Raw genomic sequence first — 19,754 nt, forward strand, 5'->3', positions numbered from 1 at the left:
TTAAAATGTTCCTGCTGTTATCAATATTTGTGTTGTAAAATAAATGTAAATATCACTGACTGATTTTTATTCCTCCAAATGTTTTTTGAAGTTGACAAACCTAAAGGAAAGCTGTTACTGGAACAACTGATAAGTCAGAAGAAAAATCTATCAATTCCATCACTGATTTACACTGAACAAAAATATACACCAAACATGAAACAATTTCAAAGATTTTACTGAGTTACAGTTCAAAAGGAAATCAGTCAATGGAAATAAACATATGTGAAATCCATAGATTAGGGCCTAATAACTGGGCAGCAGCCATGGGTGGGCATAAAACTACCCCCTTGGTAGCCAGGCCCAGCCAACTAGAATGAGTTTTTCCCCTTAAATAGGCGTTATTATTGCAGACAGAAATACTCAGCACCCCCTCAGACGATCCCGGATATGGAGGTCCTGGGGTGGCGTGGTTTGCAGTTGAGGCAGGTTGAACATACTGCCAAATTCTCTGAAATTATGGCGGAGGCGATTTATGGTAGAGAACTGAACAGTGAATGCCAGTTGCACATTCCCTCAACTTTAGACAACATCTGTGTTGTGACCTTTTATTGTCCCCAGCACAAGATGCACCTGTGTAATATGCCACACCTGTCAAGATAAATGCTCACTAACAGATGTAAACAAATTTGTGCACAAAATGAGAAATATGCTTTTTATGCATATGGAACATTTGTGATATTTTATTTCACCTCATGAAACATCAGACCAACAATTTACATTTATACTGAACAAAAAATATAAAACATTGCTTGTACAACCTTGCTGTCCATATTCAATAGCATGATGTGTGGTGTTCCTGCATCTGCAGGAATGCCCGCCTCAAGCACCCCATTGGTTCCTGCATGTGGCTTGTGTTTTAAGTGGCACTTTTGATCTCCTGGATTTCCCTTGGTCTATCTAGTTTATTAAAATAAAAGTATTAGTTTTTTTGTTTAGGCTATGACATCATTGTAATATAATTTATGTGCAATGTTGTAGTTTAAAATGTAACGTTATATGTAATCTGTTAATGCATTGGAAAGCAGATATACCAGCCAACCCACGGCTCTCTTTATCAAAGCGCAGTGAGGAAGTGATGTAAAAAAAAAAATCAAGCAGACACAGTAACATCAACAAAGTGCGGAAAAGCAGTGTTCGGCGGACGGGGGAGAAGAACACGGTCTACTAGCTAGCTACTGGTGGTGTTGCCCATGTCTGTGTACCGGAGTTCTAGCTAGCGCCGTAACACAAACAGAATGCGGTGGAAACACAGGACACTGTCTAGCAGTGACCAAGCTAGCTACCAGTGTCGCCTCCGGCCTGTTAACCAGAGTCCTAACTGAAGATGCAAGCACGCCAACATGCAGGAACACCATGAATTACAGGCCGCAATGACACCCTTCTCTCCAGATTCAAATACGTTTACTTGGCATGAAAGAGAACATCCAAATGTTGCCAAAGCAACAGAATATAGGCTGAAAGAAAAATACTGTCAACTCGATGCTGCACGGTAGCAAGAAACCTAAAATAAATTAACATGAGGATTAGAAGAAAAAAAAGTGTTTTAAATCATCCAGGTACCTGAGGAAATATATATAGTGAAAGCCACCTGCCTCTGCGCATAAAATATAGTTAACTAGGCAAGTCAGTTAAGAACAAATTCTTATTTACAATGACTGTCTACTCCGGCCAAACCCGGATGACGCTGGGCCAATTGTGCGCCGCCCATACTTCCCAATCACGGCCGGATGTGATGCAGCCTGGATCCCTTGCCAGTCCCATCAAATCCCAGTCCCGTCGATGTTATACACGAACCATGTGCAGTGAAGCCCACCACCCTCTGCGCATATATAATCCCCTGCCAGTCTAGTCCCGTCTAATTCCAGCCCCGTAGCTGTTCTACACACTATTTCCCCACTCTCCATTGGCCCTTTATTCATGTGTAAACATTTTGTACTTTACAAAACAACTTCATTCAGTTGAAGCCATTTAACTTGTCATCTTCAGTAGGGACAAAAAGGGAGCAGCCATTTTCAGGCAGGCGTAGGCTGTGCTTCCTCGACTTCTATAGGAACATGTACTTTTTGACATTGTTACTGTGGTTGTTCAACTTAGTCTGTGGGACCTGAACTTGAACCACCGAGGGTACTCATATCTGTCTTTAAGTCACTATAGGTAGAAGGCTGTGCTCCCTGAGCTACCATGGCAGTATCATGATCAGAACATGGCTGCTCCACCTTGAGGGTGTTTTTCAAGCTGGTACTGACTTTTAAATCCCTTGTGTCTGAGCTGATGTGTTGTGAACATGGATTTGAGCCTAAATACCTTGCCACAGACATCGCAGGTATAGTGCTTCTTTTTGTGTATTACCATGTGACTGCGCATGCTACTTTTAGTCGCCCAAGTTGTTCCACATATTTCACAAGTGTAGCGTATCATTTCACTCTTTATGGGTGCCTCAGAACTCTCAACTGACTCCAACTGACCCTCTAGGTCCTTTGACTCAAGCTGTTCGTTGATAGGATCCTCAACAATGGACTCGTGTGGGTCACGATCCCTGCGCTGATTTTTTCCCCTGTGAGTGCGCTCATGCCTGATTAACCATCTGATCTCCGCGAACACTTTTCCACACACAGAGCATCTGGGTTTACGGTGGACAGTCTGGTCCACCATTAGAGGGTGTTTTTCCAGCTGGTGTTGTTTGAGATGGTACTGTCTTTGAAAGTCCTTGTTGCACTCGGAGCAGCTGAAGGGCCGTTCTCCCTTGTAAACAATACACTCATGTGTGTCGCGTTCCTGGCGCTCCTTGAACGTCTCGCCACAATCTGAGCACCAATAGTTTTTTCCAGTGTGACCACGCTCGTGCGTGTCGCGAGATCCGGCCATCCGGAAGGTTTTTTCGCATACAGAGCAGCTGTAGATGATCCCTGTGTAGTGATTAGAGCGCTTGTGTCTGGTCAGGAAGTCTCGATGCTCGAATTTCTCACCACAGATATCACAGCTAAAGGGCAACCCTGTGTGCTTTATCATGTGATTTATCATTGTGCCTTTCTTGGTCTTAATTTTCCCATTATATTTCTTTTTTTTGGGTGCTGCAGCATCCTCAGGTGACACCAGCAACGGATTCTGTTCTCTCTTGAAGTCGTTGAGTCCAAGTTCTTTGGATCCCGCAGAGGCTGGACTTCTCTCGTCCTCATCACTTTCTCCTCTGATATTCTGGTTGGCTTTGTGAGTCTCTGGAATCCACTCGCCATAACCTGGAAAGGAAGTCACCAACAATACCTTTCACAGTGACTATCATATTGGCCAATACAGAAGCTATAATTGTTTCAAAGAAGAGTATAGCTCATGCTGCAGAGCTTGTCTGAGCTTTCTGTATTTAACAGATTACAATAATAGCTTTAACTGACCTTGAGACTCCATGTCATCATCCTCCTGTTTTATGACCAGTGGTACTGGCAATGTCTCAGTCCCCTTCCAAAAGACAATGAATGTTATTAACTGATCAGCCTTTACTAAACTTGTAGGTCATACATAAACAGTTACACCTTTCTGTGGGTTACATAACTTTTTTATTTATTTACAATACAAGGGGAATTACATGATTTTGGTGTCATGTCATATGTTGAACACAAATACATTTCTTTGGAAGGGCATGGTTTATACTAGCGGTGCTGCGCTGACTACACCGAGAAGCAGCCCAGCTGGTAGGAGATACAGCTGAAGTCGCACAAAATGTAATATTTAACATTGCGGGTACAGTTCGGAATGACACTTTCATGTGTATAACATCTAAAGACATGCATCACTATACTGAGAGCGTTGTCGTTTCTAAAATTCTTTTTTCTGTGCCCCTACAACTGCTGAATGAGCATGAGGTAGTATATCGCTGGAGGGGTAAGGTTCTCAAAAACATGTGAGAAAAAAAGTGTCTGGACACTTCTATAACATGAATCGAAAAGAGTGATTTTGTTCAAATAAAGTGAACTTTCAACTTTACAGGAAAACCATTGTGGAACCAGACCTAAAATGTTTTATCTGTAGCCTAGATGATATATAGCGTTTATCTAGTCATTCAAAGCCTTACGGTACTTTTTAGTTACAGGCCTGCTACACTGGACGTGTAACTTTTGCTGGGCGTGAGATGCTCACATGGTTTTCAATTAAACCTGTGTGTAAACAGCGCGGCTCTGAGAGACAGTTACCCTTACAAAATCAACGGCTAAACCACAAGCTCAACTCACCATGTCTGTTGTCCTACTAAGAGCCCGTGATTGCTCTTCTCCCTCTGGTACCAGTGATGGCAGACTTTTATCTTCCTCAGTAGGATCACGTTCTTGCCAAATACCATTGGCCTCTTGTTCATTGCAGATTTGATCAAGGACTGGGAAGTTTCTCAAACCTGGTGGGGGAGCAAACATACAAATATAGATTTATATTTTCTGAAAATGTGGTTCAACACAAAATAGGGATAACGAGGCTCAGATTTCATAACCATAATAGAAATATGCCATCACTCATGGGATAGCTATGTTTATCCGAAAAATAGATTTTATTTGCTACATAGTACCTTTCACTAAGGAAATTATATGAGCTATGCAATAGGACTATTAATGGCTATCAGACTAAACTCCACTTCCTGGTGGAGGAAGTTCATCTTTCACCATGGAGTGGAGTTTAGTCCGCTAACTACAAGCCAGAATTGGAGCCAGGACGCTGTCCATCAGACAGGCGACTGCTAGCTAGCCATCCTCTTCGCTCCGGGAGATATGACGACAAAGGTCACCTGGAGCGAAGTCCATTAGCTAGCCATCCTCTTCGCTCCGGGAGATATGACGACAACGGTCACCTGGAGCGAAGTCCAGTAGCTAGCCATCCTCTTCGCTCCGGGAGATATGACGACAAAGGTCACCTGGAGCGAAGTCCACTAGCCGACACGTGGGGAAGTAATTGTATCCGAGCTTTCTGCACAGACAAATAACCTATACGCATAATACCTAATTTAGCGAGTCATTACTCACCGGGTGTTTTACGGCTGTCCGTGCTTGTTCGCTGGCTTCTCCTTCCCCTGCGACTTTGTCGATCTTTGGTTTTGTTCATGCAACATTTCCACTTGAAGAGCAGCACAAGTTTCTCCCATGAATTGACAAATGTCTTGCAAGGCTTTTTCTGTCAATGTTTCTAAAATGGTGGCAACACGAGAACGAAAAGCGAGTTGGACAGACATGGCTAATTTAACCTGGTAAATGTTAGCCAGTGTGCTAGAATGAAATGACCGTGGAGCCAAATCTGTTATAAATTAAAACTAAACCCTTTTGTCTGTGGTGGAACCTCTGAATTGCTGGTGGCCGTTTGGTTCCGGACAGCTGACGAGGTTGCCCCGGTGATATACCGTAAACACTTATCTGCCTCCTTAATTTCACCAACTGTTTGAATATGTGTTATACATGCAAAATAATAAAATTAAACGATATAACAGGTTGACAAATCTGTATTCCTCTCAGAAAGCAAGAACACATTGGGTTGACAAACCTTAAAAAAAAAAAATACTGTTACTGAAACCCGATGAGTCAAGAAAAATCAAATTTTCTTCATTTGATCAACTGTTCTACCACAACCCTTGCTGTCCAGATGAGAAAAAAAAAGAAAAAAAAAGTTGACATACATGAAAATGGAAAATCCAATATTGCTAAAGCAATACATAATTGCAGGTAACACAATACACCCTAAAATCAACTAAGACCGTGTTATACCGACGGTTTCACAGGTGGTTGGTGGCACCTTAATTGTGGAGGATGGGCTCGTGGTAATGGCTGGAGTGGAATAGTAGCAAATGACATGCTATTATGAGCCATCCTCCTCTCAGACTCTGGATGGTTTGTCGGGACTGATGGTTTGTTTGCAAAGCTGATGGTTGTGGCTAGATGGAGTAGGCTACAGCTCCATCTAGTTGTCCCGTCAGGGACAACAGTTGCTGACAACTAGCTAAACCTAACTATCCCTTTTCCTAACCTTAACATCATTCTCCTAACCTGCTACATTAGTCTTTCTAACCTGCTAATTAATTAGATCCTCCGTTACAGCAACACTGGCGGCTTCAGAGCGAAGTGAAATCTCGCATACCCCTAGAGCGTCGAGCCAGCGGGGTGGTGGCACTGGAATCCTCATCTCTCCCAAGTGGACATTCTCTCTTTCTCCCCTGACCCATCTGTCTATCTCCTCATTTGAATTCCATGCTGTCACAGTTACCAGCCCTTTCAAGCTTAACATCCTTATCATTTATCGCCCTCCAGGTTCCCTTGGAGAGTTCATCAATGAGCTTGACGCCTTGATAAGTTCCTTTCCTGAGGATGGCTCACCTCTCACAGTTCTGGGTGACTTTAACCTCCCCACGTCTACCTTCGACTCATTCCTCTCTGCCTCCTTCTTTCCATTCCTCTCCTCTTTCAACCTCACCCTCTCACCTTCCCCCCCTACTCACAAGGCAGGCAATACGCTTGACCTCATCTTTACTAGATGTTGTTCTTCCACTAATCTTATTGCAACTCCCCTCCAAGTCTCCGACCACTACCTTGTATCCTTTTCCCTCTCGCTCTCATCCAACACTTCTCACTCTGCCCCTACTCGGATGGTATTGCGCCGTCCCAACCTTCGCTCTCTCTCTCCCGCTACTCTCTCCTCTTCCATCCTATCATCTCTTCCCTCTGCTCAAACCTTCTCCAACCTATCTCCTGATTCTGCCTCCTCAACCCTCCTCTCCTCCCTCTCTGCATCCTTTGATTTCATCTGTCCCCTATCCTCCAGGCCGGCTCGGTCCTCCCCTCCTGCTCCGTGGCTCGACGACTCACTGCGAGCTCACAGAACAGGGCTCCGGGCAGCCGAGCGGAAATGGAGGAAAACTCGCCTCCCTGCGGACCTGGCATCCTTTCACTCCCTCCTCTCTACATTTTCCTCTTCTGTCTCTGCTGCTAAAGCCACTTTCTACCACTCTAAACTCCAAGCATCTGCCTCTAACCCTAGGAAGCTCTTTGCTACCTTCTCCTCCCTCCTGAATCCTCCTCCCCCTCCCCCCCCTAATCCCTCTCTGCGGATGACTTCGTCAACCATTTTGAAAAGAAGGTTGACGACATCCGATCCTCGTTTGCTAAGTCAAACGACACTGCTGGTCCTGCTCACACTGCCCTACCCTGTGCTTTGACCTCTTTCTCCCCTCTCTCTCCAGATGAAATCTCGCGTCTTGTGACGGCCGGTCGCCCAACAACCTGCCCACTTGACCCTATCCCCTCCTCTCTTCTCCAGACCATTTCCGGAGACCTTCTCCCCTACCTCACCAACTCATCCTTGACCGCTGGCTACGTCCCTTCCGTCTTCAAGAGAGCGAGAGTTGCACCCCTTCTGAAAAAACCTACACTCGATCCCTCCGATGTCAACAACTACAGACCAGTATCCCTTCTTTCCTTTCTCTCCAAAACTCTTGAACGCGCCGTCCTTGGCCAGCTCTCTTGCTATCTCTCTCAGAATGACCTTCTTGATCCTAATCAGTCAGGTTTCAAGACTGGGCATTCAACTGAGATTGCTCTTCTCTGTGTCACGGAGGCTCTCCGCACTGCTAAAGCTAACTCTCTCTCCTCTGCTCTCATCCTTCTAGACCTATCTGCTGCCTTTGATACCGTGAACCATCAGATCCTCCTCTCCACCCTCTCCGAGCTGGGCATCTCCGGCGCCGCCCACGCTTGGATTGCGTCCTACCTGACAGGTCGCTCCTACCAGGTGGCGTGGCGAGAATCTGTCTCCGCACCATGCGCTCTCACCACTGGTGTCCCCCAGGGCTCTGTTCTTGGCCCACTCCTATTCTCGCTATACACCAAGTCACTTGGCTCTGTCATATCCTCACATGGTCTCTCATATCATTGCTATGCAGATGACACACAATTAATCTTCTCCTTTCCCCCTTCTGACAACCAGGTGGCGAATCGCATCTCTGCATGTCTGGCAGACATATCAGTGTGGATGACGGATCACCACCTCAAGCTGAACCTCGTCAAGACGGAGCTGCTCTTCCTCCCGGGGAAGGACTGCCCGTTCCATGATCTCGCCATCACGGTTGACAACTCCCTTGTGTCCTCCTCCCAGAGTGCTAAGAGCCTTGGCGTGACCCTGGACAACACCCTGTCGTTCTCCACCAACATCAAGGCGGTGACCCGATCCTGTAGGTTCATGCTCTACAACATTCGCAGAGTACGACCCTGCCTCACACAGGAAGCGGCGCAGGTCCTAATCCAGGCACTTGTCATCTCCCGTCTGGATTATTGCAACTCGCTGTTGGCTGGGCTCCCTGCCTGTGCCATTAAACCCCTACAACTCATCCAGAACGCCGCAGCCCGTCTGGTGTTCAACCTTCCCAAGTTCTCTCACGTCACCCCGCTCCTCCGCTCTCTCCACTGGCTTCCAGTCGAAGCTCGCATCCGCTACAAGACCATGGTGCTTGCCTACGGAGCTGTGAGGGGAACGGCACCTCCGTACCTTCAGGCTCTGATCAGGCCCTACACCCAAACAAGGGCACTCCGTTCATCCACCTCTGGCCTGCTCGCCTCCCTACCTCTGAGGAAGCACAGTTCCCGCTCAGCCCAGTCAAAACTGTTCGCTGCTCTGGCACCCCAATGGTGGAACAAGCTCCCTCACGACGCCAGGACAGCGGAGTCAATCACCACCTTCCGGAGACACCTGAAACCCCACCTCTTCAAGGAATACCTGGGATAGGATAAAGTAATCCTTCTAACCCCCCCCTTAAAAGATTTAGATGCACTATTGTAAAGTGGTTGTTCCACTGGATATTATAAGGTGAATGCACCAATTTGTAAGTCGCTCTGGATAAGAGCGTCTGCTAAATGACTTAAATGTAAATGTAAATGAAATCACATAAGGCACAGAGGTATTGAATTGGTGCAATTTCACACAAAATAATGGTGGGTGCCTGATTATAGGCCATGTGCATTTATGGCAGATTTCGAGACATGACACATGTAAAAGATGTAATACTTCCCAAATGAAAATGTGTAACTGTTACAGAGGTTTATATCTTGTAAAACGGGGATTTGTTTTGAATTTCATGCTCGTTGTATTATTTAAGTGGAACATGAATTGCATCACTCAAGTCACAAGTGTGTTCTAAATTGATGGGTTTATCGATCCCTTTCCCTGGCTACCCCAACGCTACGCCCACAAAAAAGTTTATTCTCTGTAATGAGTTTGGATTTGAGGCCTTGCAGATTTTCTACAACGCAAACACAACTGTTCTGATTGGGCCAAGAAACCAATTGGTGAGAATCTCCCCTTTCCACAGTGGAGTCACATTTGTTTTCCCATAGGGGATTTTAGAAACACTTAAAGGGCTGTGTTTTGTGTAGGCTCACCCTGTGACGTTTTGATAGGTGTAAATCTCTCTAGGACAAGGTGGCTTATCAATATATTCACCCCCCCAAATGAAATGCTAATTAGTTGCTAATGTGTATCAAACTACAAATACCATGATGATCTGGAATGCCGAATCAAGGCAAAGGTAAGAATCTCTAGAATAACTATCTAATGTTAGCTAAATGTAGAAATTAATAATATTTCTTAAATTGACAATCCATGCCTTCTGGGAATGCGATAAAGTCCAAAAGTTAGTCAGAGTTAGAAAGTTCGCTGTCAGAAGTATTACAATATAAATAAATGTACTTTTAATCCAACTGTCTGCATATTTCAAGCCATGGAATACGAGTGTGCAGTGAGATACCCAATGTGTTGGACGATACTTTTCTCGTCAATCATCTTAAAAACGTAAATACTTAAACTGTAAATCAACCAATCCATCGTTAACAATGGAAAGGTCAAATGCTTTATTATCTAAATGTTGAACAATGGAGAAACAAAATGGTGCAGTTTGAGGCAGGTGCTGAGGATGGGGGTGTGAGCAGTTAGGTCTGGGCATGGTGATGTTGTGGATGTTTGTTTTGTATGGTATATATATATATATATATATATAAAACGTATTATGACCGGGATGTGGCTGGTCCACCATTAGAGGGTGTTTTTCGAGCTGGTGTTTTTTGAGATGGTACCGTCTTTCAAAGTCCTCATTGCACTCGGAGCATCTGAAGGCCCGGTCTCCCTTATAAACAATGCACTTGTGCGTATCGCGATCCTGAGCACCAGTACAACAATACATTTCACAGGGATATTTGACAACTGACCTTGACACTCCATGTCATCATCATCCATTTCCTCCTGTTTAATGACAGGTGGTGCAGGCCATGTCTCCACCCCCTTCCAAAAGACAACCAATGCTGTTATTAAACTGATCATACAGCAACAATTACACCAACACTAGCATTTTTTATTATTACAAAAACAAGGGGAATGACTCCAAAATAATGGAATATGTTGAACACAAATTATGGAATATATTTTACACAAATAAATGTCTTGAGAAGGGCATTTATGTTTAAATGAGAATCCTTGGGAGCCCGAAACGTTATCATCTGTAGCCTAGACAGTATAGAGCTTGCCTAGGTGTCATTCAAAGCCTTGTTACTCACAGTTACAGGCCTGCTACACAGGACTTGAAACGTTAGCATGGTTTTCAATGACATCTGGCTGGGCGTAGTCAGCGCAGCTCCGAGACATATCTAAATCGGCAGCCAAACCACAAGCTAAACTCACCTCGTCTGTCATCTGACCAAAAGCCCGTGATGGCTGTTCTTCCTCTGGTACCAGTGACTGTGGACCTTCATCTTCCACAGTAGGGTCACCTTCTAGCCAAAGACCATTGGCCTCTTGTTCATTGAGGATTTGCTCCACGACTGGGAAGTTTCTCAAACCTGTTGGGGAAGCTAACGTACAAATACAGATTAAAAAAAAAAAATGTTCAACACAAAACTGGGATATCGAGGCTAAATTTCCCAAACATAGTGGACATATGCAATCATCACTCAGGGCAGGATGGTGTAAATGTTTTTCTGAGAACTGGGTTGCATTTGCTATAGTTACTATTGCAACGTTTCACTAAGGAGATGATAGCATAGTAATCCGCATACTAACGTTACTGGCAACAGGCTGTTACCAAGGTTACTCCATGGACATTTGTCAGAAATAAGTTGCTGTAAAAAAAGATGCAAGTCTTTACAAGCCAGAATTGTGAATACAATGCTATTTTAACCTACTTTACCGGTTGTCCGTTGGTACTTTTAGCGGTAGGAAGTGGAAAGTGTTAACCTACGGGTGCAGCAAAAAGTCGGGTTATGTTGCTTGTATTTTCCATCTCCTGACGCATTTCACTTGATGCACAATAGCCGAACGTTGTCAACCAAAGCGCATTCCCTCTTCATCAACTGGATGTGTTTGTGAAATTTACCAGGTGATTGCGTGGGACAATGTTCGGTCTGTGCTTCGGTTTAACTCGGCCATTGTTGACATATTGTGCAAGTTGCGTGCGAATTGCGTTAACATTGGAAATACGAACCAGAAAGACAAAACGACATACAGACCAGCGTATTGTCTCAGATTACCTCCAACATAAGGATACAAATCAGCAGGCAACTGGTAAAATAAAGTTTATTCAACAGTCTGACTTGTGATGGGACTGTTAACAAAAAGTGAGCATAACGTCACATGTTAGAGACGAGGAGTCTCCCGGTATCGTTGAGGCTAGTTACTTACTGTCCAGACTTGGAGCGTCCCCCAGTCGACTATTAGATATCCTTTTCGACCGGGAGATGTGTAACGTTAGTTACTGTAGGCTTCAAGTAAGTGACATGGCTAGCTAGCTAATTGTAGGCACGCTTCCTACAGACACAGCCTATACGCATAACCAACCTAGCTAGCTATGACACACCTGGTTTTTGAATTATCTCCATGCAGTTCGCTGGCTTCTCCTTCCCGATGTTATTCTCAATCGCCTGTAACTTTATCGATCTTTGGTTTTGTTCATGCAACATTTCCACTCTTAGAGCAGCATAAGTTTCTCCCATAAGTTGACAGATGTCTTGCACGGCTTTTTCTGTCAAAGTTTCCATAATGGAGGCAACACGAGAACCAAAAGCGAGTTCGAAAGACATGGCTACAAAATGCACTAACCACGCTAATTTTGCAGCGTGTTAAGTTACTGTTGGAGCGTTTGAATTGCTGATGGCTGGTTGGTTCCTGACACCTGACTGACGAGGTAGCACCGGTGATATACCGTAAACACTCGTTTATCTGCCTCCTCAATTTGACAAGCTGATCCAGTATTTGTATTGTACATACAAAATAAGACGAAACGATATCACAGGTGTGAACACATTTTTATTCCTCTCAATAAGCAAGAACATATCGAGTTGACAAACCTTAAAAAAATAAATGCTGTTACTGAACCCACTGAGTCACAAGAAATAGTTCTCAATTCCATTTTGATTAACAACTCTAAGTCAAGATTGCTGTAATGTTTGAGTCACTCAAATATCACATGAAAACACAGATTTGGCTAAACGTATAGAATAATAAAAATGAGCTTTAAACCTGCAAAATTCTCAGCATCAAGAGTGTGAACAGAGAAATATACTTAGAAAATAGACGTGGGGCGCAGGATATTCCCCATTGTTGGGGGGGGGGGGGGGGGGGGGGTTTGGGGTCTGAGCGAAAAAGTAGCATTTTAGTTAAGCCTAACTCTAACCATTTTCCTAACCTACTACGTTAATGATCCTAACCGGCTGCGTTAGTTCTCCTAACCTGCTATGTAATCAAATCATCAGTATACCCACGAGTGTGTCCCGAAGTGGACAGTTTATTGATCCCCTCACCTCTCTTTGGAAGTCACCCTCGGGAGTTTCGACAGCAGCACGTGACAACGGAGGGCCCTCTGAGTGAGTTGGTAGGGGCGAGGGGGTGGTTTGGGAATGAACCTATTCACGTTAAATGCTGCATATTTTGGCTCAATCGGAAACGTCATTTAAAATGTGAAGCGCGCTGTAACAGTCCAGATCGAATCTAGGCCCAAAATGAGCATTATTAAAGATGGCTGTCAAACATTATCCAGGTGCCTGAAGTTAGTTGTGCAGTAAAGGCGGAGATGAATCCCACCCATTCTACACACTATTTCCAACGCTATCCGTCACCCCTTCATTCAATTTCATGTCTATCCTTTCTGTACTTAACAAAACAACTGAATTCAGTTGAAGCCATTTCACTTGTGTCAACTTGAACTCAGGTTATGTTACTGGAACTTTTCCACCTAACGTACTCATATCTGCCTTAGGGTCGTTGTCATTTGAAGGCTGTGCTCCCTGTACTACCATCGCAGTGTCATGACCGGGACGTGGCTGGTCCACCTTTAGAGGGTGTTTTTCCAGCTGGTGTCTTTTGAGATGGTACTGCCTTTCAAAGTCCTCATTGCACTCTGAGCATCTGAAGGGTCGGTCTCCATTGTAAACAATGCACTTGTGCACATCGCGATCCCCTCGCTCCTTGAACGTCTTGTCACATCCTGAGCACCAGAAGTCTTCTCCAATGTGTTTGCATTCATGGTTGTCACGCATTTTAGGATATACAAACGTCATTCCACACACAGAGCAACTGTATGGTTCTATTTTCTCCTCAACACTCGAGTGTTTTCCTTGATGTTTGGCTAAACAGGTGTGGCGCTTAAAATTATCACCACAGATATCACAACTAAAGGGCTTCTTTTTGTGTATTAACATGTGTCTGTTGATGTTGCCTTTATTCATAATAATCATACCACATATGTCACAGGTGAAACGCGTGGGTGCCTCAGCCTCAGAACTCTCCGCTGATTCCAACAACTGACTCTGTTGGTCCTCAAAGTGTTTGGACTCAGGTTCTGGGTCGACAGTCTGGTCCACCATTAGAGGGTGTTTTTCCAGCTGGTGTTGTTTGAGATGGTACTGTCTTTCAAAGTCCTCGTTGCACTCGGAGCAGCTGAAGGGCCGTTCTCCCTTGTAAACAATACACTCGTGCGTGTCGCGCTCCTTGAACGTCTTGCCACAGTCTGAACAATAGTCTTCTCCAATATGTTTGCGCTCATGGTTGATGCGCATTTTAGAATATACAAACGTCATTCCGCACACTGTGCAACTGTAGGGTTTTTCTACTTTCTCCTCAACTCTCGCATGTTTGCCCTGATGTCGGGTAAATTGGGCTTTGCGCTTGAAATTCTCACCACAGATCTCGCAACTAAAGGGCTTCTTTGTGTGTGTTAACATGTGTCTGTTGATGTTGCCTTTATTCATAATAGTCATTCCACATATGTCACAGGTGAAACGCGTGGGTGCCTCAGAACTCTCAGCTGACTCAAACTGACTCTGTTGGTCCTCAATGTCCTTGGACTCAGGTTTGACAGTCTGGTCCACCATTAGAGGGTGTTTTTCCAGCTGGTGTTGTTTGAGATGGTACTGTCTTTCAAAGTCCTTGTTGCACTCGGAGCAGCTGAAGGGCCGTTCTCCCTTGTAAACAATACACTCATGTGTGTCGCGTTCCTGGCGCTCCTTGAACGTCTCGCCACAGTCTGAGCACCAATAGTTTTTTCCAGTGTGACCACGCTCGTGCGTGTCGCGAGATGCGGCCTGCATGAAGGTTTTTCCGCACACAGAGCAGCTGTAGATGATCCCTGTGTAGTGATTGGAGCGCTTGTGTCTGGTCAATAATTTCTGACACTGGAATTTTTCGCCACAGATATCGCAGTTAAAGGGCAACCCTGTGTGCTTTCGCATGTGACTCGTCATTCTGGCTTTCTTGTTCTCAGTCTTTCCACATATTTCACAGGTGTACCTTTTATCATATTTTTTCTTTATGGGCGCGGCAGCATCCTCAGTTGACACCAGCAACGGACTCTGTTCTCTCTTGAAGTCGTCGAGTCCAAGTTCTTTGGATCCACCAGATGATTGACTTCTCTCTTGCTCGTCACTTTCTCCTGTGATATTCTGATTGGCCACGTGTGTCACTGGAATCCACTTGTCGTACGCTGGAGAGGAAGTCACCAACAACACACAGTGACTATAATTGTTACAAGTTAGTGTAGTTGAGCTAGTTTGTGTTTTTGTATTGAACATAGATTAGAATAATAGATGAAACTGACCTTGAGACTCCATGTTGTCATCATCCATTTCCTCCTGTTTGATGACCGGTGGTGCAGGCCATGTCTCCACCCCCTTCCAAAAGACAACCTTTAATTAAACTAGTAGATCATAAATAAAATGGTTACTGACATCTTTGTCGTTTTGTCTTTTTTAAATAAATAAACCAATAGAAAAACATTACAGGGGAAATGACACCAAAATAATGGAATATGTCCAACATGGAATACACTGAGTGTACAAAACATTAAGAACACCTTCCTAATATTGAGTTGTATCCACTTTTGCCCTCAGAACAGCCTTGATTTGTCGGGTAATGGACTCTAGAGGGTGTCGAATGCAGTCCACGGGGATGCGGGCCCATGTTGACTCCAATGCTTCCAATGTGTCAAGCTAGCTGGATGTCCTTTGGGTGGTGGACCATTCTTGAGACACACGGGAAACTGAAAAACCCAGCAGTGTTGCAGTTCTTGACACATACCGGTGCGCCCAGCATTTACTACCATACCCCGTTCAAAAGCACTTAAATCTTTTGTCTTGCCCATTCACCCTCTGAATTGCACACATACACAATCCATGTCTCAATTGTCTCAAGGCTTAAAAATCCTTCTTTAATCTGCATCCTCCCCTAGATATACATCTCGTGCCAAATCCAGTCCATGGCACATAGGGTTGTCAAGTCATTTTGACACACTTCTATACAGCCCGCGATGTGCTGCACTGCAAGTCACAGCAAGCACTGCCAACGTGCTGCACGCCAAACGGCAGTGCTTTGCCACACACACAGCCCTCATCCCAGACCCACAAACCAGCCAGCGCCTTGTCATATCATCACTAATGGCACTGACTGAATTCCTAGTCATGTGAAATCCATAGATTAGGAAGAAAAATCATTAGGCCCAATTTCAATTTATTTCAATTGACTGTACTGAGTTACATTTCATAATGATGTAACTTTGAAAATGTTGCATTTATATTTTTATACAGTGTATGTAGGATGCTGTAGGTAGCATTTTTCACATTAAAATAAAAGGCAATAATCGACAGCCTGATCAAATCTATGCGAAAGAGATTTCACGCTGCATGAGGTAAATGGTGGTCACACCAGATACTGACTGGTTTTCTGATCCACACCCCTACTTCTTTTTTTTAAAGGTATCTGTGACCAACAACATGCATCTGTTGGTCACAGATACCTTTAAAAAAAAAGAAGTAGGGGTGTGGAGCAGAAAACCAGTCAGTATCTGGTGTGACCACCATTTACCTCATGCAGCGTGAAATCTCTTTCGCATAGATTTGATCAGGCTGTCGATTGTGGCTGTGCGAAGTTGCTGGATATTTGTGGGAACTGGAACATGGTCTTACACGTCGATCCAGAGCATCCCAAACATGCTCAATGAGTGCCATGAATGGTGAGTATGCACGCCATGGCAGAATTGGGACATTTTCAGCTTCTTGGAATTGTGTATAGATAGTTGCAGCATGGGGCTGTATATTGTCATGCTGAAACATGAGATGATGGTGGCGGATTAATGGCATGACAATGGGCCTCAGGATCTCGTCACGGTACCTCTGCATTCGAATTGCCATCGATAAAATGCAATTGTGTATGTTGTCCGTAGTTTATGCCTGCCCATACCATAACCCTCACCGCCACCATAGGCCACTGTTATCAACATCAGCAAACCACTCGCCCAAATGACCCCATACACACCATTTATAGTAAAATAAATGCTGCAGTAGCTATTTTCATAGTATTTCTGCCGTTTTGTTTCATAGCTGGTGAATGAATCGCACAAAGTCAAGTAACTACGAATCCTACAGTATATAGCCTATCCCACCTTGCGCTGCAACACTGCCTGGCTGGGGGCTGTGCGCACAATGAAAGTAAGGCATACAAGTTGGTCTAATTTACTTTAAACTAAAGTCTACTTAAGTGAGACATTGTCCTTATGTTTCTTGGCTATTTACATTTTTTTTTCACAAGGAATGTTTTTTTTTCTTTCAATGTTTACATTTCAACTGCTAGGGAAAAGACAAGTGTGCTACTAGTCAGACTCTCACTCACAGGCACAAACATGACTCGAGTAGCATTACCACGGTAACCTCCCGCCCTTAAAGGGCAAGGTGAAAACATTTGTCTCATCTATGATATTTTGGTTAAAAGAGTCAGGTCATATGAAATTAAATTAAAAGAAGACACCACTTGACTTCTTACTAGTAATACATTTGTTTCATAAACATTACAAAGCATGCTCATCCATTTTCTTGTTGGTGTAATTTTAAAGATAATATTTTGGCTGGTAAAAAAATCTGAGTGGCTGGTAGATTTTTAAATCTACCTTACAGTGGCTGGTGGACCAAAACATTTATTTTAGGCCCTGTTAACATCCCATCATGTTTAGGGAATGTATAAATATGCCCAGTTTCCCATTAGTTAGGCTAGCATGGCTAGAGGAAATCTCAGGGACTTTGAAAGAGGGGTCTAAAAGGAGCATAGGGGGGTTAAAGTATGTGTCTGTCACCAGATCTAGACCCAATTTAACACTTATGGGTGATTCTGGAGTGGCACCTGAGACAGCATTTTACACCACTATCAACAACACCAAATTATGTAATTTCTCATGGATAAAATGTTGCATCCCTCCAGTAGAGTTCCAGACACTTGTAGAATCTATTCCAAGGGCATTGAAGGTGTTCTGGTGGCCCAACACCCTATTAAGACACTATTTTCGCATTTCTTTTATTTTGGCAGTTACCTGCCTCTACCTTTACAAAATCAGCAAACTCAACTCACCATGTCTGTCATCTGACCAAAAGCCTGTGATGGCTCTTCTCCCTCTGGTACCAGTGATGGTGGACCTTCATCTTCCACAGTAGGATCACCTTCTAGCCAAAGACCATTGGCCTCTTGTTCATTGAGGATTTGCTCCACGACTGGGAAGTTTCTCAAACCTGGCGGGGAAACTAACACAAATACAGCTCGAGATTCTGAAAATGTTGGTTATACGAGGCTGAAACTTCAAAAACATGTAGTGGAAATATGCAACCATCACACATTATGGCTTATATGTACCGGATAAATAGAAGGTTTTTGTAAAGCACCTTCAGTAAAGCTAAGGAAATTACATAGGAGCACAGCAATAGGCCTACAGTAGCCCTGAAGGATCAGGCGACGTCATGAATAATAGCGCTCTCGGACTTAAATAGGCAACTGCTAACTAGGCGACATAGTTAGCTATTGTATATATCTCCCCACTTCCTATGCAGACAATTAGCATAACTATCGTTAGATATTTCATCTCACTGAGTTTTTGAATGCGATCCATGCAGTTCGCTGGATTCTCCACCCCTGTCCCATTCTCCATCGCCTGCAATTTTGTCCTCGAACTTTGATTTTGTTCATGCACCATTTCCACTCGAAGAGCTGCATACGTTTCGCCCATAAGTTGGCAGATGTCTTGCAAGGCTGTTGCTGTCAAAGTTTCCATAATAGAGGCAACACGACAACGAAAGGCGAGTTCGAAAGACATGGCTACAGGAGTTTACGCGTGTGCCCCTGAGTGAACTAGGAAATTAACTACTTGCGGAACAATTGAGTTGGTGTTGGCCGTTTTGTTCCGGACAGCTGACGAGGTTGCGCTGGTGACATACCGTAATTACTCGTTTATGTGCGGTGGTCACTAGTTACCATAGCACAAAGTCATAATTGGTTTTATCGTACGAAATTATGAAAAACGAAATGTGCTTTTTGGTCTTCATTTAAGGTTAGCAGTGTAGTTAATATTTGGATTAAAATACAATTTTAAGAACAAATTGTAGAAATAGGCGGGATTTATGACTTTGCTGCTGTGGTAACTAGTGACGACCTTCATCGGCCTCCATTTTCCGCAATATTTGTGTTGTACATACAAAATAAGAAAAAAAATACTGATTTAAATCAGAAGAATCTCAATCTCCTAATTTATAATGAAAAATATAAACGTAACATGTGTTTCATGAGCTGAAATAAAAGATCCCAGAAATTGTCCAGCTTTTCCAAAAAGCGTATTCCTCTAAAATTGTGCACAAATTTGTTTACATTTCTGTTAGTGAGCATTTCTCCTTTGTCAAGAGAATCCATCCACTTGACAGGTGTGGTATATCAAAAAGTTCATTAAACAGCGTGATCATTACACAGGTTCATCTTGTGCTGAGGACAATAAAAGGCCACTCTAAAATGTGCGGTTTTGTTACAACACAATGCCGCAGATGTCTCAAGTTTTGAGGGAGTGTGCAATTGGCAGGCTGACTGCAGGAATGTCCACCAGAGCTGTTGGCAGATCATTTAATATAATCTACCATAAGCTGCTTTCCACATTATTTTAGAGAATTTGGCAGTACATCCAACAAGCCTCACAACCGCAGACCATATGTAAGCACACCAGCCCAGGATCTCTACATCTAGTTTCTTCACCTGTGGGATTGTCTATAACCAGTCACCCAGACAGCTGATGAAACTGTGGGTTTGCACAACTGAAGAGTTTCTGCACAAACTGTCAGAAACCGTCTCAGGGAAGCTCATCTGCGTGCTCATCATCCTCACAAGGGTCTTGACCTAACTGCAATTCTGCGAGGTAACCGACT

At 43.9% G+C, this 19,754-nt stretch overlaps 2 protein-coding genes across 4 annotated transcripts; both read right to left on the reverse strand.

Annotated features, from left to right (window-relative positions):
- Positions 1-201: 201 nt before the first annotated feature.
- Positions 202-12,264, reverse strand: LOC106610390 (uncharacterized). The gene is made up of 6 exons (XM_014209748.3): positions 11,897-12,264; positions 10,726-10,895; positions 10,257-10,329; positions 4,266-4,423; positions 3,432-3,495; positions 202-3,278 (listed from the first exon to the last, which is right to left on the reverse strand). The coding sequence occupies exons 1-6, from the start codon at positions 12,117-12,119 to the stop codon at positions 2,239-2,241; spliced, it is 1,728 nt and encodes a 575-aa protein (XP_014065223.3). The 5' UTR covers positions 12,120-12,264; the 3' UTR covers positions 202-2,238.
- Positions 12,265-12,325: 61 nt separating this feature from the next.
- On the reverse strand, positions 12,326-18,732 carry LOC106610389 (uncharacterized). Of its 3 annotated transcripts, XM_014209745.3 has the most exons (4): positions 18,436-18,732; positions 17,926-18,095; positions 15,131-15,203; positions 12,326-15,016 (listed from the first exon to the last, which is right to left on the reverse strand). In XM_014209745.3, exons 1-4 carry the CDS (start codon positions 18,659-18,661, stop codon positions 13,248-13,250), a joined length of 2,238 nt encoding a protein of 745 aa, XP_014065220.2. In that variant the 5' UTR covers positions 18,662-18,732; the 3' UTR covers positions 12,326-13,247. The 3 variants fall into 3 exon arrangements, with proteins under 3 accessions (XP_014065220.2, XP_014065221.2, XP_082834629.1); XM_014209746.3 differs by having other exon boundaries at positions 17,926-18,732; XM_082978503.1 differs by having other exon boundaries at positions 15,131-15,229; positions 17,926-18,732.
- Between the last annotated feature and the right edge of the window lie 1,022 nt (positions 18,733-19,754).

This window comes from Salmo salar, chromosome 08 (assembly GCF_965601325.2).
Source record: "Salmo salar chromosome 08, fSalSal1, whole genome shotgun sequence".
NCBI classification, from domain to species: Eukaryota; Metazoa; Chordata; class Actinopteri; order Salmoniformes; family Salmonidae; genus Salmo; species Salmo salar.